Raw genomic sequence first — 26,195 nt, 5'->3', positions numbered from 1 at the left:
TTTCGACCAAAGTCAAGGTCACACTTCAAAGGTCACACATTTGTGGAAATTTGTATTATTTAACCATTATTTACTATGCATCAGTGCATAATGTAATAACCTTCCATAATTCTTCTCCATCTTCTTCCTTGGTGTGTGTCATATGTAAGAGTCATGTCTAGGGTTAAGGTCAAGGTTCATGTCTAGGGTTAAGGTCGACGTCACAAAATATACTTCATGTAAGGTCATACGATTCACACCAAGGGTCAATGTTACAGAAATGCTTCAAGTAAAGTCGTACGCTAAACCCCTTAACCGACCAGCATCTTTTCCAGAATTATGTTTACATCTTTAAACTTATATTCTGTGCTCCAACAAGACAGAGCATATAGTCGCTGACTTGTATGTTCTCCCTTCTCTCATAATTTTATCTGTAGGGAGATATTGTTTTTGGCGTTGTCCATTCGTCCTTTTATCTGGATGAGATTGTTTTGGCGTTGAAGCATATTGTGGAACTGCTAATTGACAAAAGGCACAACCTTTCACAACCTTTTTTTTTAGTTCTACATCCATCCATATTTTATCCAAAATTTATGACGGAGGATATCAATTCAAGGAATTGTTTTGTTAAGTATTATTTTATGAAAATAAGTATCACTTTCGTATATAGTTTGAAAATAGTACATACGTTTTGGTAAGTCATAAAAAATAAACTACTTAAATTAAAAAAAGTAAACTAACAACGATTAAAATTATTGTACCACGTGGCTAGACTTTCATAACGTGGTTGGTTAGGATTGCAGAGATTGTATGCAGCTATGCTGGTTCCAGTCAAATTTCTGCGCGGAGGTTGACATTGAGTGCATATATCAACTTAAAAATAACAGGAAAGAATTCAGGTTACATACTAGGATGTGCGGTAGACCAGACCGAGTATGTGTAGACAGTGAGGGTAAAGGTCAACTTGAATATTACAGGTAAAAATGCGGGTTACATACCAGTACATGCTGTAGGTGCTGGAGGCACGACATTATCAGATGCAGCCTGTGAGTAGAAAGGTAAAATACAAAAATAAACATGTTGGTGAAATATTAGTATATTTTTGAGGCAATGCTGAATAAACTGCAGGAGATGGATGTAATTTTGATAGCACTAGAAAGAATGTAGATTTCATAGGAGCATGTATTGTTGTAAAGGCTAGGTCAGTTTTAGATCAGTGTGGGAATAAGTCAAGTTGAAAATCTAAGGAAAGAATGAATGCTACATATAAGTAAGAATGTGTATGAGACATGACTGAGTGATGTTCAGTGAATGTGAAAGGGAGCTTGAACATCTGTAGAGCACGTTTTTGTTAGTATACTAGTATTTTGGTACCGAAATAGTTTGCAATAAAATGTAAATTGCTAAAAAATGCAGCTTACATGTCAAAAAAAAAAGAAAACATGCAAAATGTTTGCAAATCAAACTTAATGTTCCTGGTTATAAATATAATCTATTAAGATATGCAATGTTTTTTAATATAATTCGAAACGAAAATACCTGCAGTCTGCAAAGGCTTATCAGGAAAGATACTTTGCGCCTTAACTTGAGTTTTGCTTAAAAGAGACTTCCTTTAAACAAAAAAAAACATAGAAGCGGAAAGTGTCATCCCTAATTAGCTTTTGTGGACTACACAGGCAAATGTACAATAACTCTTAAGAACATGAATTAAGCCTATGTTTAGTTTTTTCACAGGATAATCAGGGAAGACAATTTGGGCCTTAGCTTGAGTTTCGCTAAAAATAGATGTCCTTAAAACAAAAAATTCCATAGAAGCAGAAAGTGTCGTCCCTTATTAGCATTTGTGGACTACACAGGCAAATGTACAACAACACTTTAAACACATGCATTAAGCCAAGTTTTCCCAGAGTGCGGCTCATATTTTGTCCCTGTATCCAGACTGTATCTGTTCTCCTTTCAGCTCCCCCGGTTTTCCTGAGAAACAAAGCCCCTGCCCTGACGTCAATCCCCGTGGGTCAGGACGCAGTGTTCCACTGCGGGGCCACCTCACACAAGTCCTATATGAAGCCCCCAGTTTGGATGGTCAACAGCAAGCCTCTTAAAGGTGAGTGAAGCCCACATTATGGAAGGTCAACAGCAAGCCTCTGAAAGGTAAGTTAAGCCCCCAGTGTGGATGGTCAACAGCAAGCCTCTGATAGTTGAGTGAAGTCCTCAGTGCGGATGGTTAACAGCAAGCCTCTGATAGGTAAGTGAAGCCCCCAGTGTGTATGGTTAACAGCAAGCTTCTGATTGGTGAGTGAGCCCACAGTATGGATGGTTAACAGCAAGCTTCTGATAGGTGAGTGGAGCCAACAGTGTGGATGGTTAACAGCAAGCCACTGATTGGCGAGTGAAGCCAACGGTGTGGCTGGTTAACAGCAAGCTTCTGATAGGCGAGTGAAGCCCACAGTATGGATAATTAACAGCAAGCCACTGATAGGCGAGTGAAGCCAACGGTGTGGCTGGTTAACAGCAAGCTTCTGATAGGCGAGTTAAGCCCACAGTCTGGATGTCAACAGCAAGCCTCTGATAGGTAAGTGAAGCCCCCAGTGCTGATGGTCAACAGCAAGCCTCTGATAGGTGAGTGAAGCCCACAGTATGATTGGTTAACAGCAAGCATCTGCTAGGTGAGTGAAGCCCCCAGTGTGGATGGTAAACAGCAAGCCTCTGATAGGTGAGAGAAGCCCCCAGTGTGGATGGTTAACAGCAAGCCTCTGATAGGTGAGTGAAGCCCTCAGTGTGGATGGTCAACAGCAAGCCTCTGATAGGTGAGTGAAGCCCCAAGTGTGGATAGTCAACAGCAAGCCTCTGATAGGTGAGTGAAGCCCCCAGTGTGGATGGTTAACAGCAAGCCTCTGATAGGTGAGTGAAGCCCACAGTGTGGATTGTTAACAGCAAGCCTCTGATAGGTGAGTGAAGCCCCCAGTGTGGATGGTCAACATCAAGCCTCTGAAAGGTTGGTGAAGCCCCCAGTGTGGATGGTCAACAGCAAGCCTCTGATAGGTAAGTGAAGCCCCCAGTGTGGATGGTCAACAGCAAGTCTCTGATAGGTGAGTGAAACCCCCAGTGTGGGTGGTCAACAGCAAGGCTCTGATAGGTCAGCGAATCCTACAGTATGGATGGTCAACAGCAAGCCTCTGAAAGGTGAGTGAAGCCCACAGTGATGATGGTCAACAGCAAGCCTCTGATAGGTGAGTGAAGCCCACAGTGTGGATGGTCAACATCAAGTCACTGATAGGTGAGTGAACCCCCAGTGTGGATGGTTAACAGCAAGCGACAGAAAGTTGAGTAAAGCCCACAGTGTTGGTGGTCAACAGCAAGCCTCTGCTAGGTGAGTTAAGCCCTCAGTGTGGATGGTCGCGACAGCATGCCTCTGATAGGTAAGTGGAGCCCACAGTGTGGATGGTCGACAGCAAGCCTCTGATAGGTAAGCGAAGCCCACAGTGTTGATGATCAACAGCAAATCTCTGATAGGTGAGCAGAATATTGAAATGGGTTTTTGAAATTAAGTACCTAGTAATTAGAAAGACCCATTTTTCCCAACGGAAAATTGTCAATATTGCAGTGTTGTTCGTCCTATTTTTTCATTGACGCATTACTGGCGCTTTTTCCAAATGAGCTAAAAATTGTTGGTGAGTGAATTGATGTTCTATATTTTGTCCACAATATAAGCCGGTTTGCTCTTTTCGATGCAGCTTAGATGCAACATTTATTGTCCAGTCTTCGTGAAACTTGATCAGAAAATTTGTCCCAATTATAGCTTTCGGCCAAGTTTGATTATATGAAATATGGGGTCAAAATCTAGGTCAGTGCTTCTTCATTTCTAAATTGATTGAATTGAAATGCTTTTAATGTCATTACCATGAAGTTTAGATATTCAAGACTTTTTTTATATGCTCAATGATCTACACTTTTATAATCCATTAGCATGGCTGATTTGCAAGTGGGAAAAGCATTTTTTAGTTTACTAGTAATGTGAAAAAGCTCTAGTAATTAGTTTTTATGTGTTTTTGCGAATCCAATGAGTTAATTTGGTTGTTATCTTACGGAGAAATGTATAAAACAATTTTTTTTGAGTAATTAGGAATACAAAAAAATGACCTTTTGAACAAGAATACAATTATAATCGCTCTTATCATAAATAACTATTTAAATAATGGTTTAAAATGCAAATAGAGTTTAGTTAGCGCGGAGTGGTGATAACCTGTGTATGTTTAGTAAGAACCCAGAGTTAATTGGTTGAGTTATTGTATGACAGATAATGCAAGTGTTTTCAAACTTGTGTCATCAACTATCTCCATTCTTATTTGCACAAAATTTTTTTTTGGACAAGCTATGCCTGAATGAATTGTTTATTATGTAGGAGTGCCCAGACTAAACAATATTCATTGCTCTTTAACCTGTTAGTAACTGTTGGTTTAAGCAGCAATATTCCATTGGCATGGCTGATTTGCCAGTGGGCAAAAGCATTTTTAGTTACTAGTAGTGTGAACAAGCTTAAGTAAAATTTTTATTTAAAAAATATACTTAAGTTAGTACGAATTAAAAAAAATAAATGACCCTTTGAACAAGAATACAATTATAATCGCTCTTATTACAAATAACTATTTAAATAATGGTAAGAAATTCAAATAGAGTTTGGTTAGCGTGGAGTGGTGATTACCTGTGTATGTATAGTAAGAACCCTGAGTTTATTGTTGGAGTTATTGTATGACAAATAATGCAAGTGTTTCGAAACTTGTATCATGAATTATTTTTATTCTTATTTGCACAACATTGCCGTTTTGACAAGCAATGCATGAATTAATTGTTTCTTATGTATTAGTGAGCAGACTATACAATATTCATTTCTCTTTAACTTGTTTCGAACTTTCGGTCTAAGCATTCATATTCTTGTGAAAGCACTAAATGATATTATAACTGCATATTATGTCACAGGATGCTTTCCCAACTACTTTGACTGCGGAGCTGGCCGAGACGGCTATTCCATCTGTATCCCGGACAAGCAGGTGTGTGATTCGATTCCGGACTGCTCTAACCAACGGGACGAACAGAACTGTGGTGGTTTGTATCTTGAACTTTTTTGAGTTGCCCTTTAAATGGTTTGTGCACTGCTCTTTTTTAGCCTTGATTTGGGAAAAATGGTGTTATGCATGCGTGTTAAGTGTCTTTCCAGATTAGCCTGTGCAGTGTGCACAGGCTAATCAAGAAGGACACTTTATGCATATTGGGAATTTCAATAAGAAGATACTTCCTTTAAACTTAAACGACCATAAAATCGGAAAGTGTCATCCCAGATTAGCCCCTGCATTCTGTACAGGAAAATCTGGGATTACACTTTTAGCTCATGTATTTAAGCGTTGTTTCCCCACTTAGCGAGTTTTGTAGGGCTTTTAGCAAGTCCTTTTATTACGGAAATTAAAGGTTTGATGGGGGAATTGTCTGAAAATGTATGAAACAAAACTCATTACTGTGTATTATTGTTTTACATCTAGCATACACAATAAAATGTTTAATAATACATAACATTTTGTCAAATGCAGCCAAGTATATTTTCGCTATAAATGATGTTTATGTCACGATATTTAATGATATAATTTGAGGTGTCCAATTAGACTCAACAAAATAGAATTGTTAAACAAAGTTTTTAGTCTAATACTACCGTTTAAGTTCTGAATGGGGGCCCTAGACAGGACTTGCACGGCAGAACTTATATATGTGCATGTTTTTCTTTCAGAAACATGTGGTGAGGGCACTAAACTCTGTAAGGGTTCCTGTATCCCTGTGGCTAGTGAGTGTGTCAAGCCAACATGTACGTACCCAGGATTCATGTGCTACAACCAGTCGTGTCTCCAGGGAAACCAGGTCTGCGATGGCAAGACCAACTGTGGGGATTGGTCGGACGAGTTGGAATGTCGTAAGTCGATTTGTTATGTTGTTAATCATATGAGCCTCGTACAGGAAAAACAGTGTTAAATGAATGTGCGTAAAGTATCGTTCCAGAAGTGCCTGTGCTGTCTCCATAGGAATATCAAAGAGAATACTTTTTGCTTTTATGAAAATTTTCGTTAAAACAAGTATCTTCTACACGTAAATTCAGTTTATATGGAAAGTGTCGTCCATGATTAGCGTGTGTGGATTGAACAGGCTTATCTGGAGCGACACTTTACTTACATGCATTAAACCCTGTTTTTCCATCGCGATCTACATATATGTGATCAGCCCTGCAAATTTTCTTTAAATAACAAATTTACCCAACATTGGTTGTTGATGTTTTCTTGTGTAGAGTAGGATAGTATTGTTCATTGTGTTATTTGAAAACTATAAATGGTATGTTTAATCTTTGTTTGATGGTTACCATGACACCAATGTGCTATTGTGTTCAACATTCTTACATTTATACAACTTAACAACATAAATTAAAAAAGACTGTGTTATCTTATCTTGGAAAGTTCCATTATTAATTTACAACATCTCCCTTATTATCCCCGTCAGCTGGTGGGCCAGAGATACAGCGTGGTCGGTTCCGGTTGAACAGTGAGCGTACAGAGTTGACCCTCCCAAACGTGATGATGCAGGATGTCATGTGTTTCCAGTGCTTGGTCCAGAATGAGCATGGCGTGCTCTTTGGTGATGGATGCCTCACTCTTTTTGGTTAGTGTATACCTTTGTTTTCAACATTGGCCGTGGCGTTGAGGCCGGTAGGTCATAGGTTTGATCCCAACTGTGGGAGCGTTCTTTAGATCTCTCTTAAAGACACTAAAGTACTGGTTCTACCAACAAAACTGGACTCGAGATGGTTTAAAATCAATCGAGCTTAAATAAATAGGTTATGCTTAACTAACATTTAGTTTTCTGATATTTTAGACACTTTTGCAAACATTTTAAACAAGCTGTATTTACTGTAGAGAAAATTGAGCTTACCATCGCCCCCAATGACACATACTACACTCATCCTGGCAGTGTGATCAACGTAGGAGTGGATGCCATAACAGACGTAGATTGGATGGACCAGATGGCCTTTAAATGGTATTGGTACCGGCCCAAGATCGTAGAGAGTGGGCCCAACGAGGGACAGGAGATCATAGGTAGGCGGCGATACCCTTAGGTATAAAACAGGCATTTTTTCTGACCATTTTTGGAAAAATGCCTTTTTTAGGAAAGGAAAATTTTTTCGCCCGAAAAGAACTCTGATTTGGGAAAAACAATAATTAAATTAAAAGAACAAAATCATACATTAAGGGTTTATAACCTTTGTCAGATGTAATTAAAATGAAATATAGAAAAGGAGGAAATTTCTTGAATTAGCCATGAGTAAAAATATATTCTTTCTATGATCATGAGTGAAATAAAATCGATATTCCACTGAATCCAACGAAACAAATGTATGTTTATTTATCACCGTTTATTTACATTATAAAAGAAATTAATTGTAGGATTTCGTTAGAATAATGTCGTCTTTTCGTAAACAAATGACGTCATTTCACACTATAACAGCAAAAATTATCGATAATTTTCACTGTCAATTTGTATTGTTTGAAACGGTGAATGATCAGTTTTAATTAACTTATATTTCTCCATAAACCACCGTTCAGCATAAAATAAATTATAATCATTAGATTCGTATTTGAATAAATAAACAATAATTTCATAATTGAGTTACTTTTTTGTAAAATAGGGATTTTTTACGAGTTTTCTGTGTGAATGGGTCCGTTACGCAGGCCCGTGGAACGTCATAAAACACCTGTCAATGGAACCTAGTAAAATCAGAAACCATAAATACGTTTTTTGTGTGTCAACATTGTGTATAAATACTTGATGAACTTAGGTTAAACATGTAAAAGTTTCTATTTTTCAAATGCATTTCACAAACAAACAAAATCATTATTTTATTTTAAATGAATTTTTATGCGCATATGTTCCAGTATAAACTTTGACCAAAACTCAACTTCTAAAAGGCCTTTATATCCAGGCTTTTCTTTCACTTGAAATAGTCAACAGACATTTTCTTATTTGTATAACTGAAAAGGCTAGCTTTCCATGGGCATTTGCCATAAGCAACTTAATGACTTGTTTAGAATCTGTTTAAATGGAACCCAGGAACACGTTTGACATTGAAGTGGCTGAGGCGTTATCACGGGTTCGATCCCCAAAATGGGAGCGATTTTTTAGATCTTCCTTATAGACACCAAGTATAAGTTCTAGTCCAGAAATCAGACTCGATAGTGTTTTAAATAAACATTAGTCTTTCTATGCAATCGAGCTCAAATTAATTGGTTTAAATAAAATAACTAGGTTTATATTAAGTTTGAAATTTTGGCATGCATCTGTCATAAAATGTTGTGTGATTTTATCATAGTGTTAACATTTCTACCATTTTTTACTTAGGAGTAAATTAAAATGGCTAACTGAACCAGCATAAAACCAGATAGCCTGCGAGTACAAGCAGTCTGTTGAATATTTAAGCTGTTTGCTGCTCATTAGTATGCTAGGGTTGGAAATGAAGCCTTTAAAAATGTAATCCAGTAAGAAAAAATATTTAATTGAATGTTCATAGTGACTACAAACGCATCAAAGTCTGTATTGTATTTTTCATCATAAACTTTGTGATTTTATTATGAGCCTGTAAGTTGTTTGCTATCAACATTTTCTGATTTGTAAGACATTCGCAACAATGTTTATTTCCAGTACGAGAGATGCTTCCGCCATTAGACATATTCATGGACTCTTTCTTCGTTTCTCTGACTGGCAAAAATCTGACCATCACGATACCGAAAGTAGATCGCGAGGCATCTGTAAAGACCCAGTATGACCTATACAACGTACTGACTTCAGACAGAATATTCCAAGTCGTTGTGGCACATCAATATGACACTGTGGAGCGCAATTTCACCGTCATTGGAGAGAAAGTAGAGCCACCAAGTGAGTTATTTTTTCTTGTTGTTATAAAGATTGTTTCAAGTCTCACAACTAAAAAGTATATGTCTCGGAATAATATTCTTTTTGAAAATATTGACAAATGTGAGTCCTTGTTTTTATATTTTGAACTTAACTGGTTATGTTTATGGAGCAATTAGAATGCTTGTTTCATTTGAAATTGACGCTGGTTAAACAAACTAAAAGACGGACGGAAAAACAGGACATTTACTGTAGGCCGTCATAATCAAGATTGCAGGCGTACAGAACTAATAAGTGGAATCTTTGGTGGAAATTAAAACATGTTCAAGCCACCTAGAAGAGGCCTAATTTGTTTTGTCCCATCTAAGTCTTTATAGACTCCCTTTTTACACGTGCTACATTTAGTAATGGAATTTTAGTAAGATGTTTTGATAATAATTCATAAGCTAATCTGTATTATTAAAATCGGTTTAAAATGCTGTCAATCTGCTCAAGTGGTTGCAAAAATGTTAAGACATTAGCACCTATATTTGCAGCTAAAACAATACATACAATGTAAAAACATTAACCAAAATGAGCATTTTGGCTACCGCCGGTAATTATGGTTCTCCCATTCAATTGACCATGGATTATTATGAATAGATGTACTTAAACAATATCATTGATACTTAATTTTTCTTCGGTGTTAAAAGCAATTCCTGCAAAGATATAATATGTTCCTACAGATGTTGCAAAGAGATCGAACGGACGGTGCTAGTATAGACAGCTCTTTTGTATTTTAAGTAACTTATTTTAAATTTAGTGTTCGTCATGACTTATATCTCTCGGATCGTTTCTATTATCTGGTTTAAGTCGGTAACACCAGTTGTTTTTTTAAACAAATATTTTCATGTTTGGAACGTCTTTAATTTGTAATCGGTGTGATGTTAATACATGTGTCAAAAAGGATTTCTTCTGGTGATTATACAGTTATAGCGTACTTTAAAACCAAACGTCTAATTGTAGTAATCCGTATAGTTTATGAGAGTCTGTGCATGTTTAACATGGTATGCATTTTTTTTATTCTTGGGTTTTGACTGCTTTATGGATAATGTGTTTTGCATTTTCTTTAAAATAATACAATTTACAAATTAAGTAACACGGTTTAGTACGCTATAGTTCAACCATTTATACACCATCGACTTGTCGAGTATCACACATAAACAACGTGTCTCCGGGTAGTGAAAAGTGTGTAGCATGTCCGGGACTCGAAGGCGAGTACTTACTAAGTGAGCTAACCGGCGGGCCGCTTACACATCTCATCAACACTCCCGCCTTAGTTCGGTACCCTTGCATTCTCCCTTGTAAAGTCTGAATTCGTTGTCGAATTTGAGTCACATGGAACAGGGTATACTAAACTCGACGAACCCACGGGCAGGTTCTATGGATAACTGCAAGCGCCACTGTCCCACGTTAGGCGCAATTGTTGGCATAGCTCTCAGCAAATGCTTATAAGGTGCGTGTGAAATGACTTTAATATGTATAAAGTTAAACTTGGCACACTTACTTGCTATCATGAGGAGACTGGGCAGGCAATGTTAGATATCTCTGGCTGGCATTTTAACACAATTATGTGCCTTTTATATACTAAGAAAATTGAAAATTGTGTTAAGTTTTGTGTTTAGGCCCACTTTATTCCTACCTAAAGATTCAAAGCTATTGCTTTCATACTTGCAATACTAACTCTCTATCATAAGGGGACTGTGCAGACGAAGTTATGTAACGCTGACAGTCATTTTGACTATACTTAGAAAATTGAAAATTTCGTTAAGTTTTGTGTTCTGGTCCACTTGACTCCTAAGGCTTCACAGCTATTGCTGTCAAACTTGGAACACTCGCTAAATATCATAAGGGGATTGTACAGGAAAATTGCAAACTCTGATTGACATTTTGACCGAATTATGGCCCCGACCGAACACCGGACACCACCCCCCCTAAAAATTTTTTTTTTTTTTGAAACATGGTTTCGAAAACACAAATATTTACTTTTATTATTTTATTTTTGAAAGACCGTTCAACCATCCCACCCAAAATGCCAACCCAATTATTTATTTATTTTTCCTATTTTTGGAAGATAATGTAATAAATGACCTCACCCCAACACTTAACACCCCTCTCCACCACAACCCATCCCTCCGTTTGTATTGAAGTATAGAGATAAATTTCCCTTCTCCTCTAAAAGGAAAAATAGATGAGCGGTCTGCACCCGCTAGGCGGTGCTCTTGTTAAATAAATTGCAACCAGCTCCTGACGACGAAGATAAGGGTAAGCACGTATACAATTACGTGTCACTCATCTCTTGAAGATGCAATGAGTGCTCACGTGGGTCTCTCTTATCTTACATACATAGCAACTTTTAAAAGAATGAATTCATTAAGTGTAAATAAACAAAGTTGTATTTGTGCAGGAATGCCTGTTAAATATCGCTTATAAAAACCCAGGTGTAGGTACATCTAGTAATAAAATAAGTTGAATAGGGCATACTATCTGCGTTTATTCCGCGCACCTGGGAAATCTCGGTCCCGTTCACGCTCTTATGACATTACTATCTTAAGATAACAATAAAAAGCATGGTGGCGGTTTCCTCTTGTCTTGTATGATACCTTCGATATGCTGTTTTCTTTCTTTATTCTAAGCTATGTTTTCATATGCTCTTTTGGATTTGCTTAGACTTTGTAAATGGTCATAATCGTATCGTTTTTGCTATTTTATCTTATTCATAGGCCCTACCATTTGATGGAATACTAATACCTGCCCGGAATACACACATTTTGATTAAATACAGCTAGCAGGCAAAGTACAGTGTTTTTTTCCTATAACCCAAACACAGCAAGTAGGGTCATCCGAACCTTTTATTAATTTACCCAGGTGATACTTACTTATACAAACTAAACTGTTTTCCGCGAAGGACGTTTAACGGAAGCGCATTGTTTCGGTTCTATTCACAGGGCTCTTCAAAGACCCAGGGTTGCCTCTGAAATCATGGCGTCGCTGTATCCCTCTCGAACTTTCAAAAACATCTCTATTGGGGCGGAGAGCAAATAATCAAAACCCAAGTACAGTATTCAAATAATATCTATAAGCAAGAATTATTTATAGAGATTAAAGGGGCCTTTTCACAGATTTGGGCATTTTTAACTTATTCATTAAATGCTTTATATTGATAAATGTAAACATTGGATCGTAATAGCTCCAGTAAAAAATCAAGAATAAAATTAAAAAAAGGAAAAGAACATTGCCCGGAGCAGGTTTCGAACCAGTGACCCATGGAGTCCTGTCAGAGTCCTGAAGTAAAAACGCTTTAGCCTACTGAGCTATTCCGCCGAGTACACATACTTGACGTATTTTATACCTTATATAAGCAATCTTCGTAGTTTCACAAAATTTAACGACAAAAACAGAACTCTCCAAATTATTCAATCGTTTCGCGTTGCAACGCTTTATAATTTTTAGGTTTTAAAATCGTCAAAAGATGCATATTATGGCTATATTAGACCATGGTAAATGTTGAGTATTACTGTTTCCTCACAAATATCATAACTAAAACGAAAATGTGCGAATCTGAAACAACTTTTTTCAATTTTGTCAATTTACCAAAGCGTGAAAAGATCCCTTTAACAGGTTTCTGCCTGATCTTTTTGAAATACAGCGACCCCGCGTTTATCCGGACACTTCCGTTCCGGCAGAAATTTCCGAATAAACGTCTCTTCCGGATTATCGAACCAGTGCCGTTTCAAGAGTTAAATATTCACCTCATTTCATAAACCTTATGTTTATGTAGATTTACATATTTATTTAATTTAAGAGTGATATTTTCTTGTTACGCAGACATTTTTTTAGTTTACAAAATCAAATGTTGTAAAACAATGTAAACACAAAAACTCGTAACCGAATGTACATGTACATGTACACACATGACGTTAAGATTTGTGAATGTTGCAATCACACAGTTAAGCGTTGATAGTTTAGTATTGAATCGATATTTCGTTGCTGTATACACGTTCAATGAGGACTGCGTGTATCTCGTGCGTATGATACTGCCGCAGTGAAAAGACGTTGCAATGGGTGGCACGCGAGCTGTAAGCTGGTGACGTCACAGAGTTACAAATCAAGGGTGTTGAAGGCAAATGAAAATAAAACATAAAACTGCGATACTGTTTAATATCTTTATTTATAACCCGTCTAATACAACATAATGTTGATATGATATAAATAGCGACACGTAACGTTCGATTTGTTTAAAATGGATTGCTTAAATAATCCTAGCACAACTGTTCACGAATAACAAGTTATGTCGTTAAAAAGTCCGTCAGTTTTGTTTGGAGACACTTCTTAATGGTTCGGTCTTGAAGAAAAGTCATCATTCTCCAAAGCTGGTCCAGTGAACGCTGACTGTTTTGATGGTCGTTGTTTGTGAAGCCGGTACCCGGTAACTGTGAAAGCAAACTGTTACATTTTCTGAACTAGCAATTCATTTTAAGTGATTAATAGTTTTGTGATGATGGTCCGATTGTAATCAGCGTCTTTATTGGTTGCGTGTTCAGCTCATTACATACATTAAAGAGAATTAAACATCTAACCATGTGTTTCATTTATAATGCATCGTGTAATGTCGACATCAATTCAAGTTTAAAGTCTGAGTCGAATCATGTTTATCCACGCCTATAAGCTATCAAGCCTAAATACAATAGTATTTCACGCCTCGGTGATCGCGCTTTTGTTAAACGACGGGTTGGCGATAAAGACCAAAACAACAATACTTCACGCCTCGGTGATTGCGCTTTTGTTTATACGGCGGGTTGGCGATTAAGCCTCCATGTTGGGAAGCATCCGGATGATTGAGACATAATTACAGCTAAATACACAGATCGGTGTCGTGATATCTACGTTCTGATTCGGAACGCGAGATTCCGGACTTAACGGGGCAAAATAATGCATAATTATTTCGTTCCCCTTGACTTTCGTACGGATCGTTTGATTTCCGGACTATCGAGATCCGAATAAAACGTGGGGTCACTGTATATCAGGCAAAGCTTAGAATAATATAACGGCGAGGCTTGCCGAGCCGTTATTGTATTCGTATCGAGCCTGATAAATTACAAAAGATCAGGTAGTAACCTGTTTATCTGTTTATCATACCTCCACGTCCCCGGTTTTAAAGAAATAATTAACAACAAGGGCGGGAAAGATTATGATTTTTGTCGTTTGACGTGTTAATAATGACGTCATGAACACTTGCGCTTTATTTTTGTTAAACATTTTTTTGCTGTTTGTGTTGCATTTTGTGTATAAAATATATTACATCTTGGTATAAAAAATATATCATGCAACGTTATATCAGGCAGATATCAATTCAGCGGAATGATAAAGTAATATTTTAATCGTTTACATAAGCTATGAAGATTATAAACATATATCCTTAACAACTACATACACACAGCATAACTACTGACAGTTTTAAGAAAAGAAGTGTGGAGGCGATTCATTTAACAAACTATATTCATATTTATACATAACACACAATTCATCAACCTTTATCACAAATTTGGCTTCCAAATTAGTATTATACAAACAAAATATATGGCTATTTCTGAATAAATTGATATTTCATGGCTCCTTTATCATTCGTCATCTCTATTACACATTTGATGACCCACAGACAAAATGTCTACCAGAGCACAATAAGGTCTAATTGGTCACCGTGCTCTGTTTTTCTTCCAAAATCAGATCTTTGGCAGCCGGAATAAATATAACATAGTTGGCTTCAAAATAACAATTTCCCATTGGAATGTCACAGGTACAGTGCTGCAAATAGATGCAGTCGTGAAGACGCAGCGCAACCTGAAAATAAACTCTGAAATACACACACGTGCCGTCAAATTTATCATTTCGTGTCTTATCCCTTATCCAACAGAACCAAGGCTCTTCAATTTTTTTAAATTACTATATTGGAACCTTCCGCAAACAATTGTTAAGATGAACCACCTGTCTGTTGAAAAACGAACGCAGACTACATATAATTTACTTGCTATCATGTTTACCGTTCTTCATAAAAAAAAAACTTTCCAAGTATACGGTTTAATTTTCTGTTAGATGTAGATTTATCTCTCAGGATCAACTCTCTCTCTCTCTTTCTCTCTCTCTCTCTCTCTCTCTCTCTCTCTCTCTACACGATTCATATTTCGTAGATTACACGTGTTAAGAATGTCGTGTAACGACAGATTGCGCAATGTAGTTTGCACTCTCAGCTTATAACATTCAATATCTGACAGCAAAAGCGTTTTTCTATTTAATAACAGCAGTTTTCGTCAGGTCATATGATAATTTTACCCTCCTAAGACTTATTTCAACGAAAAATCAAGTCGACTAATCAATTACATTACACTAAATTTTGATTGTTTGCTATGGTAGGCAATCTTCCTCCCTCACTTGATCCTAAATTTCCGTATCATGACGATGTCGGAGTGATCGCTGGATTGCAGAGATGTTTTGTCTCATCAATTTATTATGGTTTTATTGTCTCCTCAATATTCCAGGGCTGTGTTGTCTCCTCAAAGTTGCATGATTGTGTTTTCTCATCAATACTGCAGGTTTGTGTATTTTCCTCAATATTGCAAGGTTGTGTCGTCTCCTCAATGTGCAAGGGTTACGTTTTGTCCTAAATTTTACAGTTTGTAATTTTTCCTCAATGTTGCGGGGTTGTGCTTTCTCCTGAATATTGCAGGGTTGTGTTTTCTCCTCAATATTGCACGGTTGTGTTGTCTCCTTAATTTTGCAGGGTTGTGTTGTCTCCTCAATAATGGAAAGTTTTGTGTTTTCCTCCGTGGCGTTGAGGCCGGTATGTCATAGGTTTGATCCCAACTGTGGGAGCGTTCTTTAGAGCTCTCTTTAAGACATCAAAGTACTGGTTCTACCAACAAAACTGGACTCGAGAGGGTTTAAATAAACCCTAGTCGTTCAATTTAATCGAGCTTAAATAAATAGGTTATTCTAAACAAACATTTTGTTTTCTGATGTTTTAGATACTTTTGCAAACAATTAAAACAAGTTGTATTTACTGTAGATAAAATTGAGCTTACCATCGCCCCCAATGACACATACTACACTCGTCCAGGCAGTGTGATCAACGTAGGAGTGGATGCCATAACAGACGTAGATTGGATGAACCAGATGGCCTTCAAATGGTATTGGTACCGGCCCAAGATCGTAGAGATTGGGCCCAACGAGGGACAGGAGATCATAGGTAGGCGGCGATACCCTTAGGTATAAAACAGGCATTTTTTTCTGACCATTTTTGGAAAAATGCATTTTTTAGGATCGGACATATTTTTCGCCCGAAAAGAACTCTGATTTGGGAAAAACAATAAATAAATTAAAAGAACAAAATCATACATTTAAGGCGTATAACCTTTGTAAGATGTGATTAAAATAAAATATAGAAAAAGGAGACATTTCTTGAATTAGCCACGAGTAAAAATATGTTTTTTCAATGATCATGAGTAAAATAAAATCGATATTCCACCGAATCCAAAGAAAAAATGTATGTTTATTTATTACCGTTCATTTACATTATAAAATACATTAATTGTAGGATTTCGTTACAAATAATAACGTCTTTTCGTAAACAAATGACAGTAAAACAGCAAAATTATCGATAATTTTCACTGTCAATATTTATTGTTTTAAACGGTGAATGATCAGTATTAAGTAACTTATATTTCTCCATAAACCACCGTTAAGCATAAAATAAATTAAAATCATTAGACACGTATTTGAATAAATAAACAATAATTTCATAATTGGATTACGTTTTTTTAAATTGGGATTTTTTTTACGAGTTTTCTGTGTGAATTGGTCCGTTACACAGACCCGTGGTACGCCATAACACCTGTCAAAGGAACCTAGTTAAATCAAAAACCATAAATACGTTTTTTGTGTGTCAACATTGTGTATAAATACTTGATGAACTTAGGTTAAACATGTAAAAGTTTATATTTTTCAACTGCTTTTTACAAACAAACAAAATCATTTTTTTATTTTAAATGAATTGTTATGCGAATATGTTCCAGTATAAACTTTGACCAAAACTCAACTTCTAAAAGGCCTCTATATCCAGGCTTTTCTTTCACTTGAAATAATCAACATACATTTTCTTATTTGTATAATTGAAAAGGCTAGCTTTCCATGGGCATTTGCATAATGCAACTTAATGACTTGTTTAGAATCTGTTTAAATTGCACACAGGGACACGTTTGACATTGAAGTGGCTGAGGCGTTATCACGGGTTCGATCCCCAATATGGGAGAGTTTTTTTAGATCTTCCTTATAGACACCAAGTATAGGTTCTAGTCCAGAGAACAGACTCAATAGTGTTTTAAATAAACATTAGTCTTTCTATGCAATCGAGCTCAAATTAATTGGTTTAAATAAAATAACTAGGTTTATACTAAGTTTGAAATTTTGGCATGCATCTGCCATCAAATGTTTTGTGATTTTATCATAGTGTTAACATTTCTACCATTTTTTACTTAGGAGTAAATTAAAATGGCTAAATGAACCAGCATAAAACCAGATAGCCTGTGAGTACTTCGCAGTCTGTTGAATATTTAAGCTGTTTTCTGCTCATTAGTATGCCAGGGTTGGAAATGAAGCCTTAAATAATGTAATCCATAAAGAAAAAATATTTAATTTAACGTTCTTAGTGACTACAAACGCATCAAAGTCTGTATTGCATTTTTCACCATAAACTTTGTGTATATAGAAATACTGAAATTAGATGCGCACAAATAATTGAGGGTATTTAAAGAGTTTTCTATATTTTTTGTATTATTGGAATATATAATTATGTACGGACACATTTTTGCATAATATAAATACATTTGTAATTGATGGTATTTTTTTAATTTTTGATATTTTTGCAAGTTTTCATGAAATTTGAACGTATGAGGAAATTAGAATATTTGAAAAATGTTTCATTAATTTGACATTATAGGAATACAGATATATGAGGCATATACATTTTTATAATTAAGGAATTTTGAAGGCAGTTTAATATTTTGATATTATATTAAAGGAACTTATAAGGTAGGAATAAACATCAGAGAGTATCCGATTTTGACGTCATTTTATATAAGATATGAAATAGAAACCTGCACATAAATGGGAATTAAGAGACGTACACAAAATCAGTATACTTGACTATGGTTTCATGCATTCATAGAATAAAGAAATTAGGAGGGTAAACACATTTATAAGAGAAATAATGTTGAGTGCGAATATGAATAGGGCAGACACTTAAAAAAAATATTATGTAAATATGTATATACGAAATTTTGTTTATTGCAAATGTATGTAGGGTATCGGTAATATTGAAGGTCTTGAGTAATTTTAAGTAAGAATTTAATGTGTTCTGTCACGAAAACTGTGCAGTTAAAATATACTGATATATGCGCATTAAATTTCTGTTATTGAATAAACTCTATAAGGTACATAGAGGTTTATGAGAGCCTATCATTTGCGAAATGATGGAAGCCTACCATTTACTCATGACGGAAGAATACTTATTGTATTAGATTTATATGATTAGTTCATTAGGAGAACAAGACTTGAAATTTGAAGTATACCGATAAATGTTCTGGTGTAATGAATGCATATTGAAAAAAGTCTGCCCTTTTTCATCAAAAATTTCACAATTGTTTAGAGAGACGCGCGTATTTAAGAGCGCCCAGGTACATATGTCGATAGAAAGGGTCATTAAGTACATAATGATACACAGGAGATTAGTGATTTTAAGATACGAACGCGATATGTCTGTTTAAAGTGCAATACCCTAGGTAAATAAAGTAGCGCATACCTGTCACAAATTTACTGATAGCACGTGCGTAAAATATCGAACGATTATGTAATGTTTAAAGGAGTGTTTCGAGAGTAATTGGTGTAATAAAGGTTGTATTTACTAAGGCGTTCTATTAAGTTGTCATGACGGTATTTAAGAGGAACTTAAGGGGATATTTATAAATGTTTGCCATGATTTTGAACAACTGATACTTGTATCACCACAACGCAGATGAAAGATCGAGATTTGAAGACAACGCCGAAGAAGAGCGACTTCGCGAGACAACGCCTTCCACAACGAATAGAAGAAACAAACAACATGATTAGGATGGAACATCACGGTGTTTACTCTCAAAGTGAATACCTGGTTCTATTGCTAAAAGAAGACCCAACGCCAGACGTTTTCGAAGGACAACAAGTGACGCAACACTGGACACAATACCTGTGACGTTAAACACTATAGGGTAGATGCAGCCGTTTAACTGTTTGACGTGCGTAGATAACGCATTTGGAATGATTCTTCCGAGGCCTAAGACATCAAGGAGAACACTGCTATAGTTAATACCTCGTGAGCATTATGGCCAATAGAAGATCTTAATGTCCCGAGAGAAATGAAGACGCTGGGACCATCAACAAACGACAACGAAAACAACAACAACGATGAACACAACGGAAACGACGATCGACGACGCAAGTTAAACAGCGGAAAGCAGAGCTGAATCAACAAACGCATTCCAATTTTCACGGACGAACCTACAATCGGCTTATCTTCAGGACGGCGGCAATGACATTAAATAAACATCGTATTCGCCACGTGACGACTTCAACACTACATGGACGACACCAGACGTATTGAAAGCCAACGACCAACAGATGATGTACTCCGCTACATACCGATTAACATTTATATTGTGTAACAATAACTTATGTTATCTATTTCAGCAGAGACGCTTGTAAAATAAAAATAATAATAATAATAATATTTTTTTAATATCATAAATAATTTTTTTAATATCATAAAATATTTAAAAAATTAAAATAAGGGGAAAGTTGTGTCATGTAACAGCTTATAACATATCGTTTTTATTCAATGAGTTTATTCTTATGACGGAAATTAATAAGGGGATATTTCAATAATATGTATAGGCAATGTTAAGATGAAGTTTGAGAATTTAATAATACACCTTGGGAGGTATTTGCAAAACTATGACCTGATTTAAGATTTATTTAAAGTAAGAACGCAAATATGTTTACACTCAGTCGGGGTATAATTGGAATCAATAAAATGGAAAGTCAGACCTGATTTAAGATTAAATCCAAATAAGAACACAATGAGTCCAGAGTCAGCATATAGATACGAGATTGTAAGTAACACACATGGTCAACAAACAGCACAGATGAAAAGGTCACCTATTGTCTGGGGTACAAAAGTTATAGTACTGACGAACGTAACGGGATTACTCTAAACCAATATAAATTGATTAGATTTTAGTGCATTTGGCAAGCAAGTAAATACATGAATAGATTGTTCCTTCTAGAACGTTCTAATAAGTCAACCAATCCGTAATAAGCCCAGACCTTGATGACCAATGGAAATTACAAGTAGATTTTATGTAAATTATCCTGGGGATAAAATGCAGTGTTTTAGTTAATAAGAAAGGTCTGCGGTTAGAGATTTGTCACGTCTATTTGACGTGGTGGCCATGTCGGCCGCCGCGCTGTAAAATTGTACTTCATGAACATTAGAAGCGTTGTGTTAGAAATTATTAAACAGAAATAAATCTCGATGAAAACAGAAATGAACTTTGTTTGTTACTGTGTCTTTTCCACGAACAATGTGCAATTACGCGACAACTATCAACAATTTCTGATTTGTAAGACATTCTCAACAATGTTTATTTCCAGTAAGAGAGATGCTTCCGCCATCAGACATGTTCAGAGACTATTTCTTCGTTTCTCTGACTGGCAAAAATCTGACCATCACGATACCGAAAGTAGATCGCGAGGCATCTGTAAAGACCCAGTATGACCTATACAACGTACTGACATCAGACAGAATATTCCAAGTCGTTGTGGCACATCAATATGACACTGTGGAGCGCAATTTCACCGTCATTGGAGAGAAAGTAGAGCCACCAAGTGTGTTACTTTATCGTGTTGTTATAAAGATTGTTTCTAGTCTCACAACTAAAAATTCTATGTCTCGGAATAATATTCTTTATTGAAAATATTGACCAGTGTGCGTCCTTGTTATTATAATTTGAACTTAACTGGTTATGTGTATTGAGCAATTAGAATGCTTGTTTCGTTTGAAATTGACGCTGGTTAAACACACTCAAAGACGGACGTAAGAACAGGACATTTACTGTAGGCCGTCATCATCAAGATTGCATGCGTACAGAACTAATAAGTGGAATCTTTGGTGGAAATTAAAACATGTTCAAGCCACTTAGAAGAAGGCTTTTTTGTTTTGTCCCATCTAAGTCTTTCTAGACTCCCTTTTTACACGTGCTACATTAAGTAATGGAATTTTAGTAAGATGTTTTGATAATAATTCATAAGCTAATCTGTATTATTAAAATTACGGTTCTCCCATTTAATTGACCATGCATCAATATGAAATGATGTACATAAACAATATCATTGATACTTAATTTTACATCGATGTTAAAAGCAATTCCTGCGAAGATATAATATGTTTCTACAGATGTTGCTATGGGATCGAACGGACGGTGCTAGTAAAGACGGCTCTTTTGTATTTTAAGTGATTTATTTTAAGGTTACTGTTCGTCATGACTTAAATCTGGTTAACCTCTCGGATCGTTTCTATTAACCGGTTTAAGTCGGTAACACCAGTTGTTTTTTTAAAATAAATATTTTCATGTTTGGTACGTCTTTAATTTGTAATCGGTGTGATGTTAATACATGTGTCAAAACGGATTTCTTCTAGTGATTATACAGTTATATCGTACTTAAATACCAAACGTCTAATTGTAGTAATCCGTATAGTTTGTGAGAGTCTGTGCATGTTTAACATGGTATGCAATTTTTCATTCTTGGCTTTTGACTGCTTTATGGATAATGTGTTTTGCATTTTCTAAAAAATGATAGTATTTACAAATTAAGTAAAACGGTTTAGTACGCTATAGTTCAACCATTTATACACCATTGACTTGTCGAGTATCACACATAAACGACGTGTCGCCGGGTAGTGAAAAGTGTGTAGCACGTCCGGGACTCGAACCTGGGACCTCGCGCTAACAAGGCGAGTGCTTTACCGAGTTAGCTAGCCGGACCGCTTACACATCTCATTAACAATAAGTTCGGTACCGTGACATTCTCCCTTGTAAAGTCTGAATACGTTGTCGAATTTGAGTCACATGGAACAGGGTATAACTAAACTCGACGAACCCACTGGCAGTTTCTATGGATAACTGCAAGCGCCACTGTCCCACGTTGGGCGCAATTGTTGGCATAGCTCTCAGCAAATGTTTATAAGGTGCGTGTGAAATGACTGTAATATGTATATAGTATAAAAACTATTGCATTTAAACTTGGTACACTTACTTGTTATCATGAGGAGACTGCGCAGGCAAAATTAGATATTTCTGGCTGGCATTTAAGCATAATTATGTGCCCTTTCTATACTAAGAAAATTGAAAATTGTGTTAAGTTTTGTGTTTAGGTCCACTTTATTCCCTCCTAAAGATTCAAAGCTATTGCTTTCATACTTGCAACACTAATTTTCTATCATCAGGGGACTGTGCAGGCGAAGTGATGTAACGCTGACTGTTATTTTGACAGAATTATGGCCCCTTTATACTTAGAAAATTGAAAATTTTGTTTTGTTTTGTGTTTTGGTCCACTTGACTCCTAAGGGTTCATAGCTATTGCTGTCAAACTTGGAACACTCGCTAAATATCATAAGGGGATTGTACAGGAAAATTGCAAACTCTGATTGGCATTTTGACCAAATTATGGCCCTTCTGTAACTTAGTTCATTTGAATATTTTGTTAAATTTTGTGTTTAGATCCACTTTACTTCTCAAGTATCAAGGCTATTGCTTTCAAACTTGAAATACTTTCATACTATTTGGGGGTACTGTACCTGGCAAGTTAAATTTGATATTGCCCTTTGAATGACCTTGATTCTCATGGTCAAATTATAAAATTTTAATTAAATTGCCATACCTTCTTTATGTATGATTATATTTGATTCATACTTTGACAAAAGAACACTTACCTGACATACCACAATAGACTCCACCCAAACCATAACCCACGCCCCACCACAGAATCACCCACTAAACAAAACAAAGATTTTGTTTTCAGTTTTTCTTATTTTAAACATAATCTAATAAATGACCTTACCATCACACTATACCCCCTCTCAACCTCTCCCCGACCCAACCCTCAACCCCACCCGCCCTAAAAAAATATTTTTTTTGAAACATGTTTTCAAAAACACAAATATTTATTTTTATTATTTTATTTTTGAAAGACCGCCCAACCATCCCACCCAAACATCCCACCCAATTATTTATTTATGTTTTTTCTTATTTTGGAAGATAATGTACTAAATGACCACACGCCAACACTAAACACCCCTCTCCACCACAACCGATCCCTCCGTTTGTATTGAAGTATTGAGATAGGTCATTAAGTGTTAATAAACAAAGTTGTATTTGTGCAAGAATGCCTGTTAAATATCGCTTATAAAAACCCAGGTGTAGGTACATATAGTAATAAAATAAGTTGAATAGGGCACACCGTCTGCGTTTATTCCACGCACCTTGCAAATCTCGGTCCCGTTCACGCGACTTGGCTCTAATGACATTACTATTTTAAGATAAAAATAAAAAGAATGGTTGCGATTTCCTCTTGTCTTGTATGATACCTTCGAAATGCTGCTTTTTTTCTTTATTCTAAGCTATGTTTCCATATGCTCTTTTGGATTTGCTTAGACTTTGTAAATGGTCATAATCGTGTCGTTTTTGCTATTTTATCTTATTCATATGCCCCAACACCTGATGGAATACTAATACCTGCCCGGAATACACACATTTTGATTAAAAACATATAGCAGGCAAAGGAAAGTATGTTTTTTTCCTATAACCCAAGCACAGCAAGTAGGGTCATCCGAACATTTTTATTAATTTACCCACTTGATACTTAATTATACAAACTAAACTGTTTTCCGCGAAGGACGTTGAACGGAAGCGCAGTGTTTCGGTTCTATACACAGGGCTCTTCAAAGACCCAGGATTGCCTCTGAAATCATGGCGTCGCTGTATCCCTCTCGAAGTTTCAATAGCATCTCTATTGGGGCGGAGAGCACATAATCAAAACCCAAGTACAGTATTCAAATAATATCTATAAGCAAGAATTATTTATAGAGATTAACAAGTTTCTGCATCATCTTTTTGTGCTACAGTGACCTCGCGTTTATCCGGACAAGTCCGTTCCGGCAGAAATTTCCGGATAAACGAATCTTCCGGATTATCGAACCAGTGCCGTTTAAAGAGTTAAATATTTACCTTATTTCATAAACCTTATGTGTATGTAGATTTACATACTTATTTATTTTAAGAGTGATATGTTCTTGTTACGCAGACATTTTTTTAGTTTACAAAATCAATTGCTGTAAAACAATGTATACACAAAAACTCGTAAGCGAATGTACATGTACATGTACACACATGACGTAAAGATTTGTGAATGTTGCAATCACACAGTTAAGCGTTGATACCTTAGTATTGAATCGATATTTCGTTGCTGTATACACGTTCAATGAGGACTGCGTGTATCTCTTGTGATACTGCCGCAGTGAAAAGACGTTGCCATGGGTGGCACGCGAGCTGTAAGCTGGTGACGTCACAGAGTTACAAATCAAGGGTGTTGAAGGCAAATAAAAATAAAACATAAAACTGCGATACTGTTTTTATATCTATATTTATAACCCGTCTATAACAACAAAATGTTGATATGATTTAAATAGCGACACGTAACGTTCGATTCGTTTTCAATGGATTGCTAAAATAATCCTAGTACAACTGTTCACGAATAACAAATTATTTCGTGAAAAAGTCCGTCACTTTTGTTTGGCGAGACTTCTTTATGGTTCGGTCTTAAAGAACAGTCATCATTATCCAAAGCTGGTCCAGTGAACGCTGGCTGTTTTGATGTTCGCTGCTTGTGAAGCCGGTACCCGGTAACTGTGAAAGCAAACTGTTAAATTTTCTGTACTAGCAAGTCATTTTAAGTGATTAACAGTTTTGTGTTGATGGTCCGATTGTAATCAGCGTCTTAATTGGTTGCGTGTTCTGCTCATTACATACATTAAAGAAAATCAAACATCTAAGCAAGTGTGTCATTAAAAATGCATTGTGTAATGCCGACATCAAATAAAGTTTAAAGTCGGAGTCGAATCATGTTTATCAACGCCTATAAGCTATCAAGCCTAAACACAATAGTATTTCACGCCTCGGTTATCGCGCTTTTGTTAAACGACGGGTTGGCGATTAAGACCAGAACAACAATACTTCACGCCTCGGTGATTGCGCTTTTGTTTATACGGCGGGTTTGCGATTAAGCCCCCATGTTGGGAAGCATCCGGATTGACGAGACATAATTGCAGCTAAATACACAGATCGCTGCCGCGAAATTTACGTCCGGATCCGGAACGCGAGATTCCGGACTTAACGGGGCAAAATAATGCATAATAATTCCGTTTTCCTTGACTTTCATCCGGATCGCTTGATTTCTGGACTATCGATATCCGGATAAACGCGAGGTCACTGTATATCAGGCAACGCTTAGAATAATATAACGGCGAGGCTTGCCGAGCCGTTATCGTATTCGTATCGAGCCTGATATATTACAAACAAATGAGGTAGTAACCTGTTTTTCTGTGTATCATACCTCCACGTCCCCGATTTTAAAGAAATAATTAACAACAAGAGCGGGAAAGAATATGAATTTTGTCGTTTTGCGTGTTAAGTATAACGCCACGAACACTTGCGATTTATTTTTGTAAAACAAGTTTTTTGCTGTTTGTGTTGCATTTTGTGTTTAAAATATATTACATATTGGTATAAAAAATATATCATGCAACGTTATATCGAGCAGATATCAATGCAGCGGAATGATAAAGTAATATTTCAATCGTTTACTAAAGCTATACAGTTTATAAACATATATCCTTTACAACTACATAACCACAACATAACTTCTGACAGTTTTAAGCAAATAAGTATGGAGGCGATTCATTAAACAAACTATATTCATATTTATACATAGCACACAATTCATCAACCTTTATCACATAGTTGGCTTCCAAAGTATTATTATACATACAAAATATATGGCTATTTCTGAAAACATTTATATATCATGGCTCCGTTATC

The 26,195-nt window shown here is 36.2% G+C and overlaps 1 protein-coding gene across 1 annotated transcript in view; it reads left to right on the top strand.

Moving 5' to 3' along the window:
- LOC127857001 (neuroglian-like) overlaps positions 1–26,195 on the top strand; it is a 196,532-nt gene that overhangs the window by 155,993 nt on the left and 14,344 nt on the right. The window contains exons 10-15 of the mRNA XM_052393253.1: positions 1,940–2,083; positions 4,957–5,079; positions 5,756–5,935; positions 6,514–6,672; positions 6,927–7,106; positions 8,707–8,940. Of these exons, the coding sequence (XP_052249213.1) occupies positions 1,940–2,083; positions 4,957–5,079; positions 5,756–5,935; positions 6,514–6,672; positions 6,927–7,106; positions 8,707–8,940 (1,020 nt within the window). The remainder of the gene's footprint in view (positions 1–1,939; positions 2,084–4,956; positions 5,080–5,755; positions 5,936–6,513; positions 6,673–6,926; positions 7,107–8,706; positions 8,941–26,195) is intronic.

The sequence above is a fragment of the Dreissena polymorpha genome, chromosome 14, assembly GCF_020536995.1.
Source record: "Dreissena polymorpha isolate Duluth1 chromosome 14, UMN_Dpol_1.0, whole genome shotgun sequence".
Taxonomy (NCBI): domain Eukaryota; kingdom Metazoa; phylum Mollusca; class Bivalvia; order Myida; family Dreissenidae; genus Dreissena; species Dreissena polymorpha.
The sequence above is the reverse complement of the archived record's forward strand: the minus strand, read 5'-3'. Positions and strand labels throughout refer to the sequence as shown.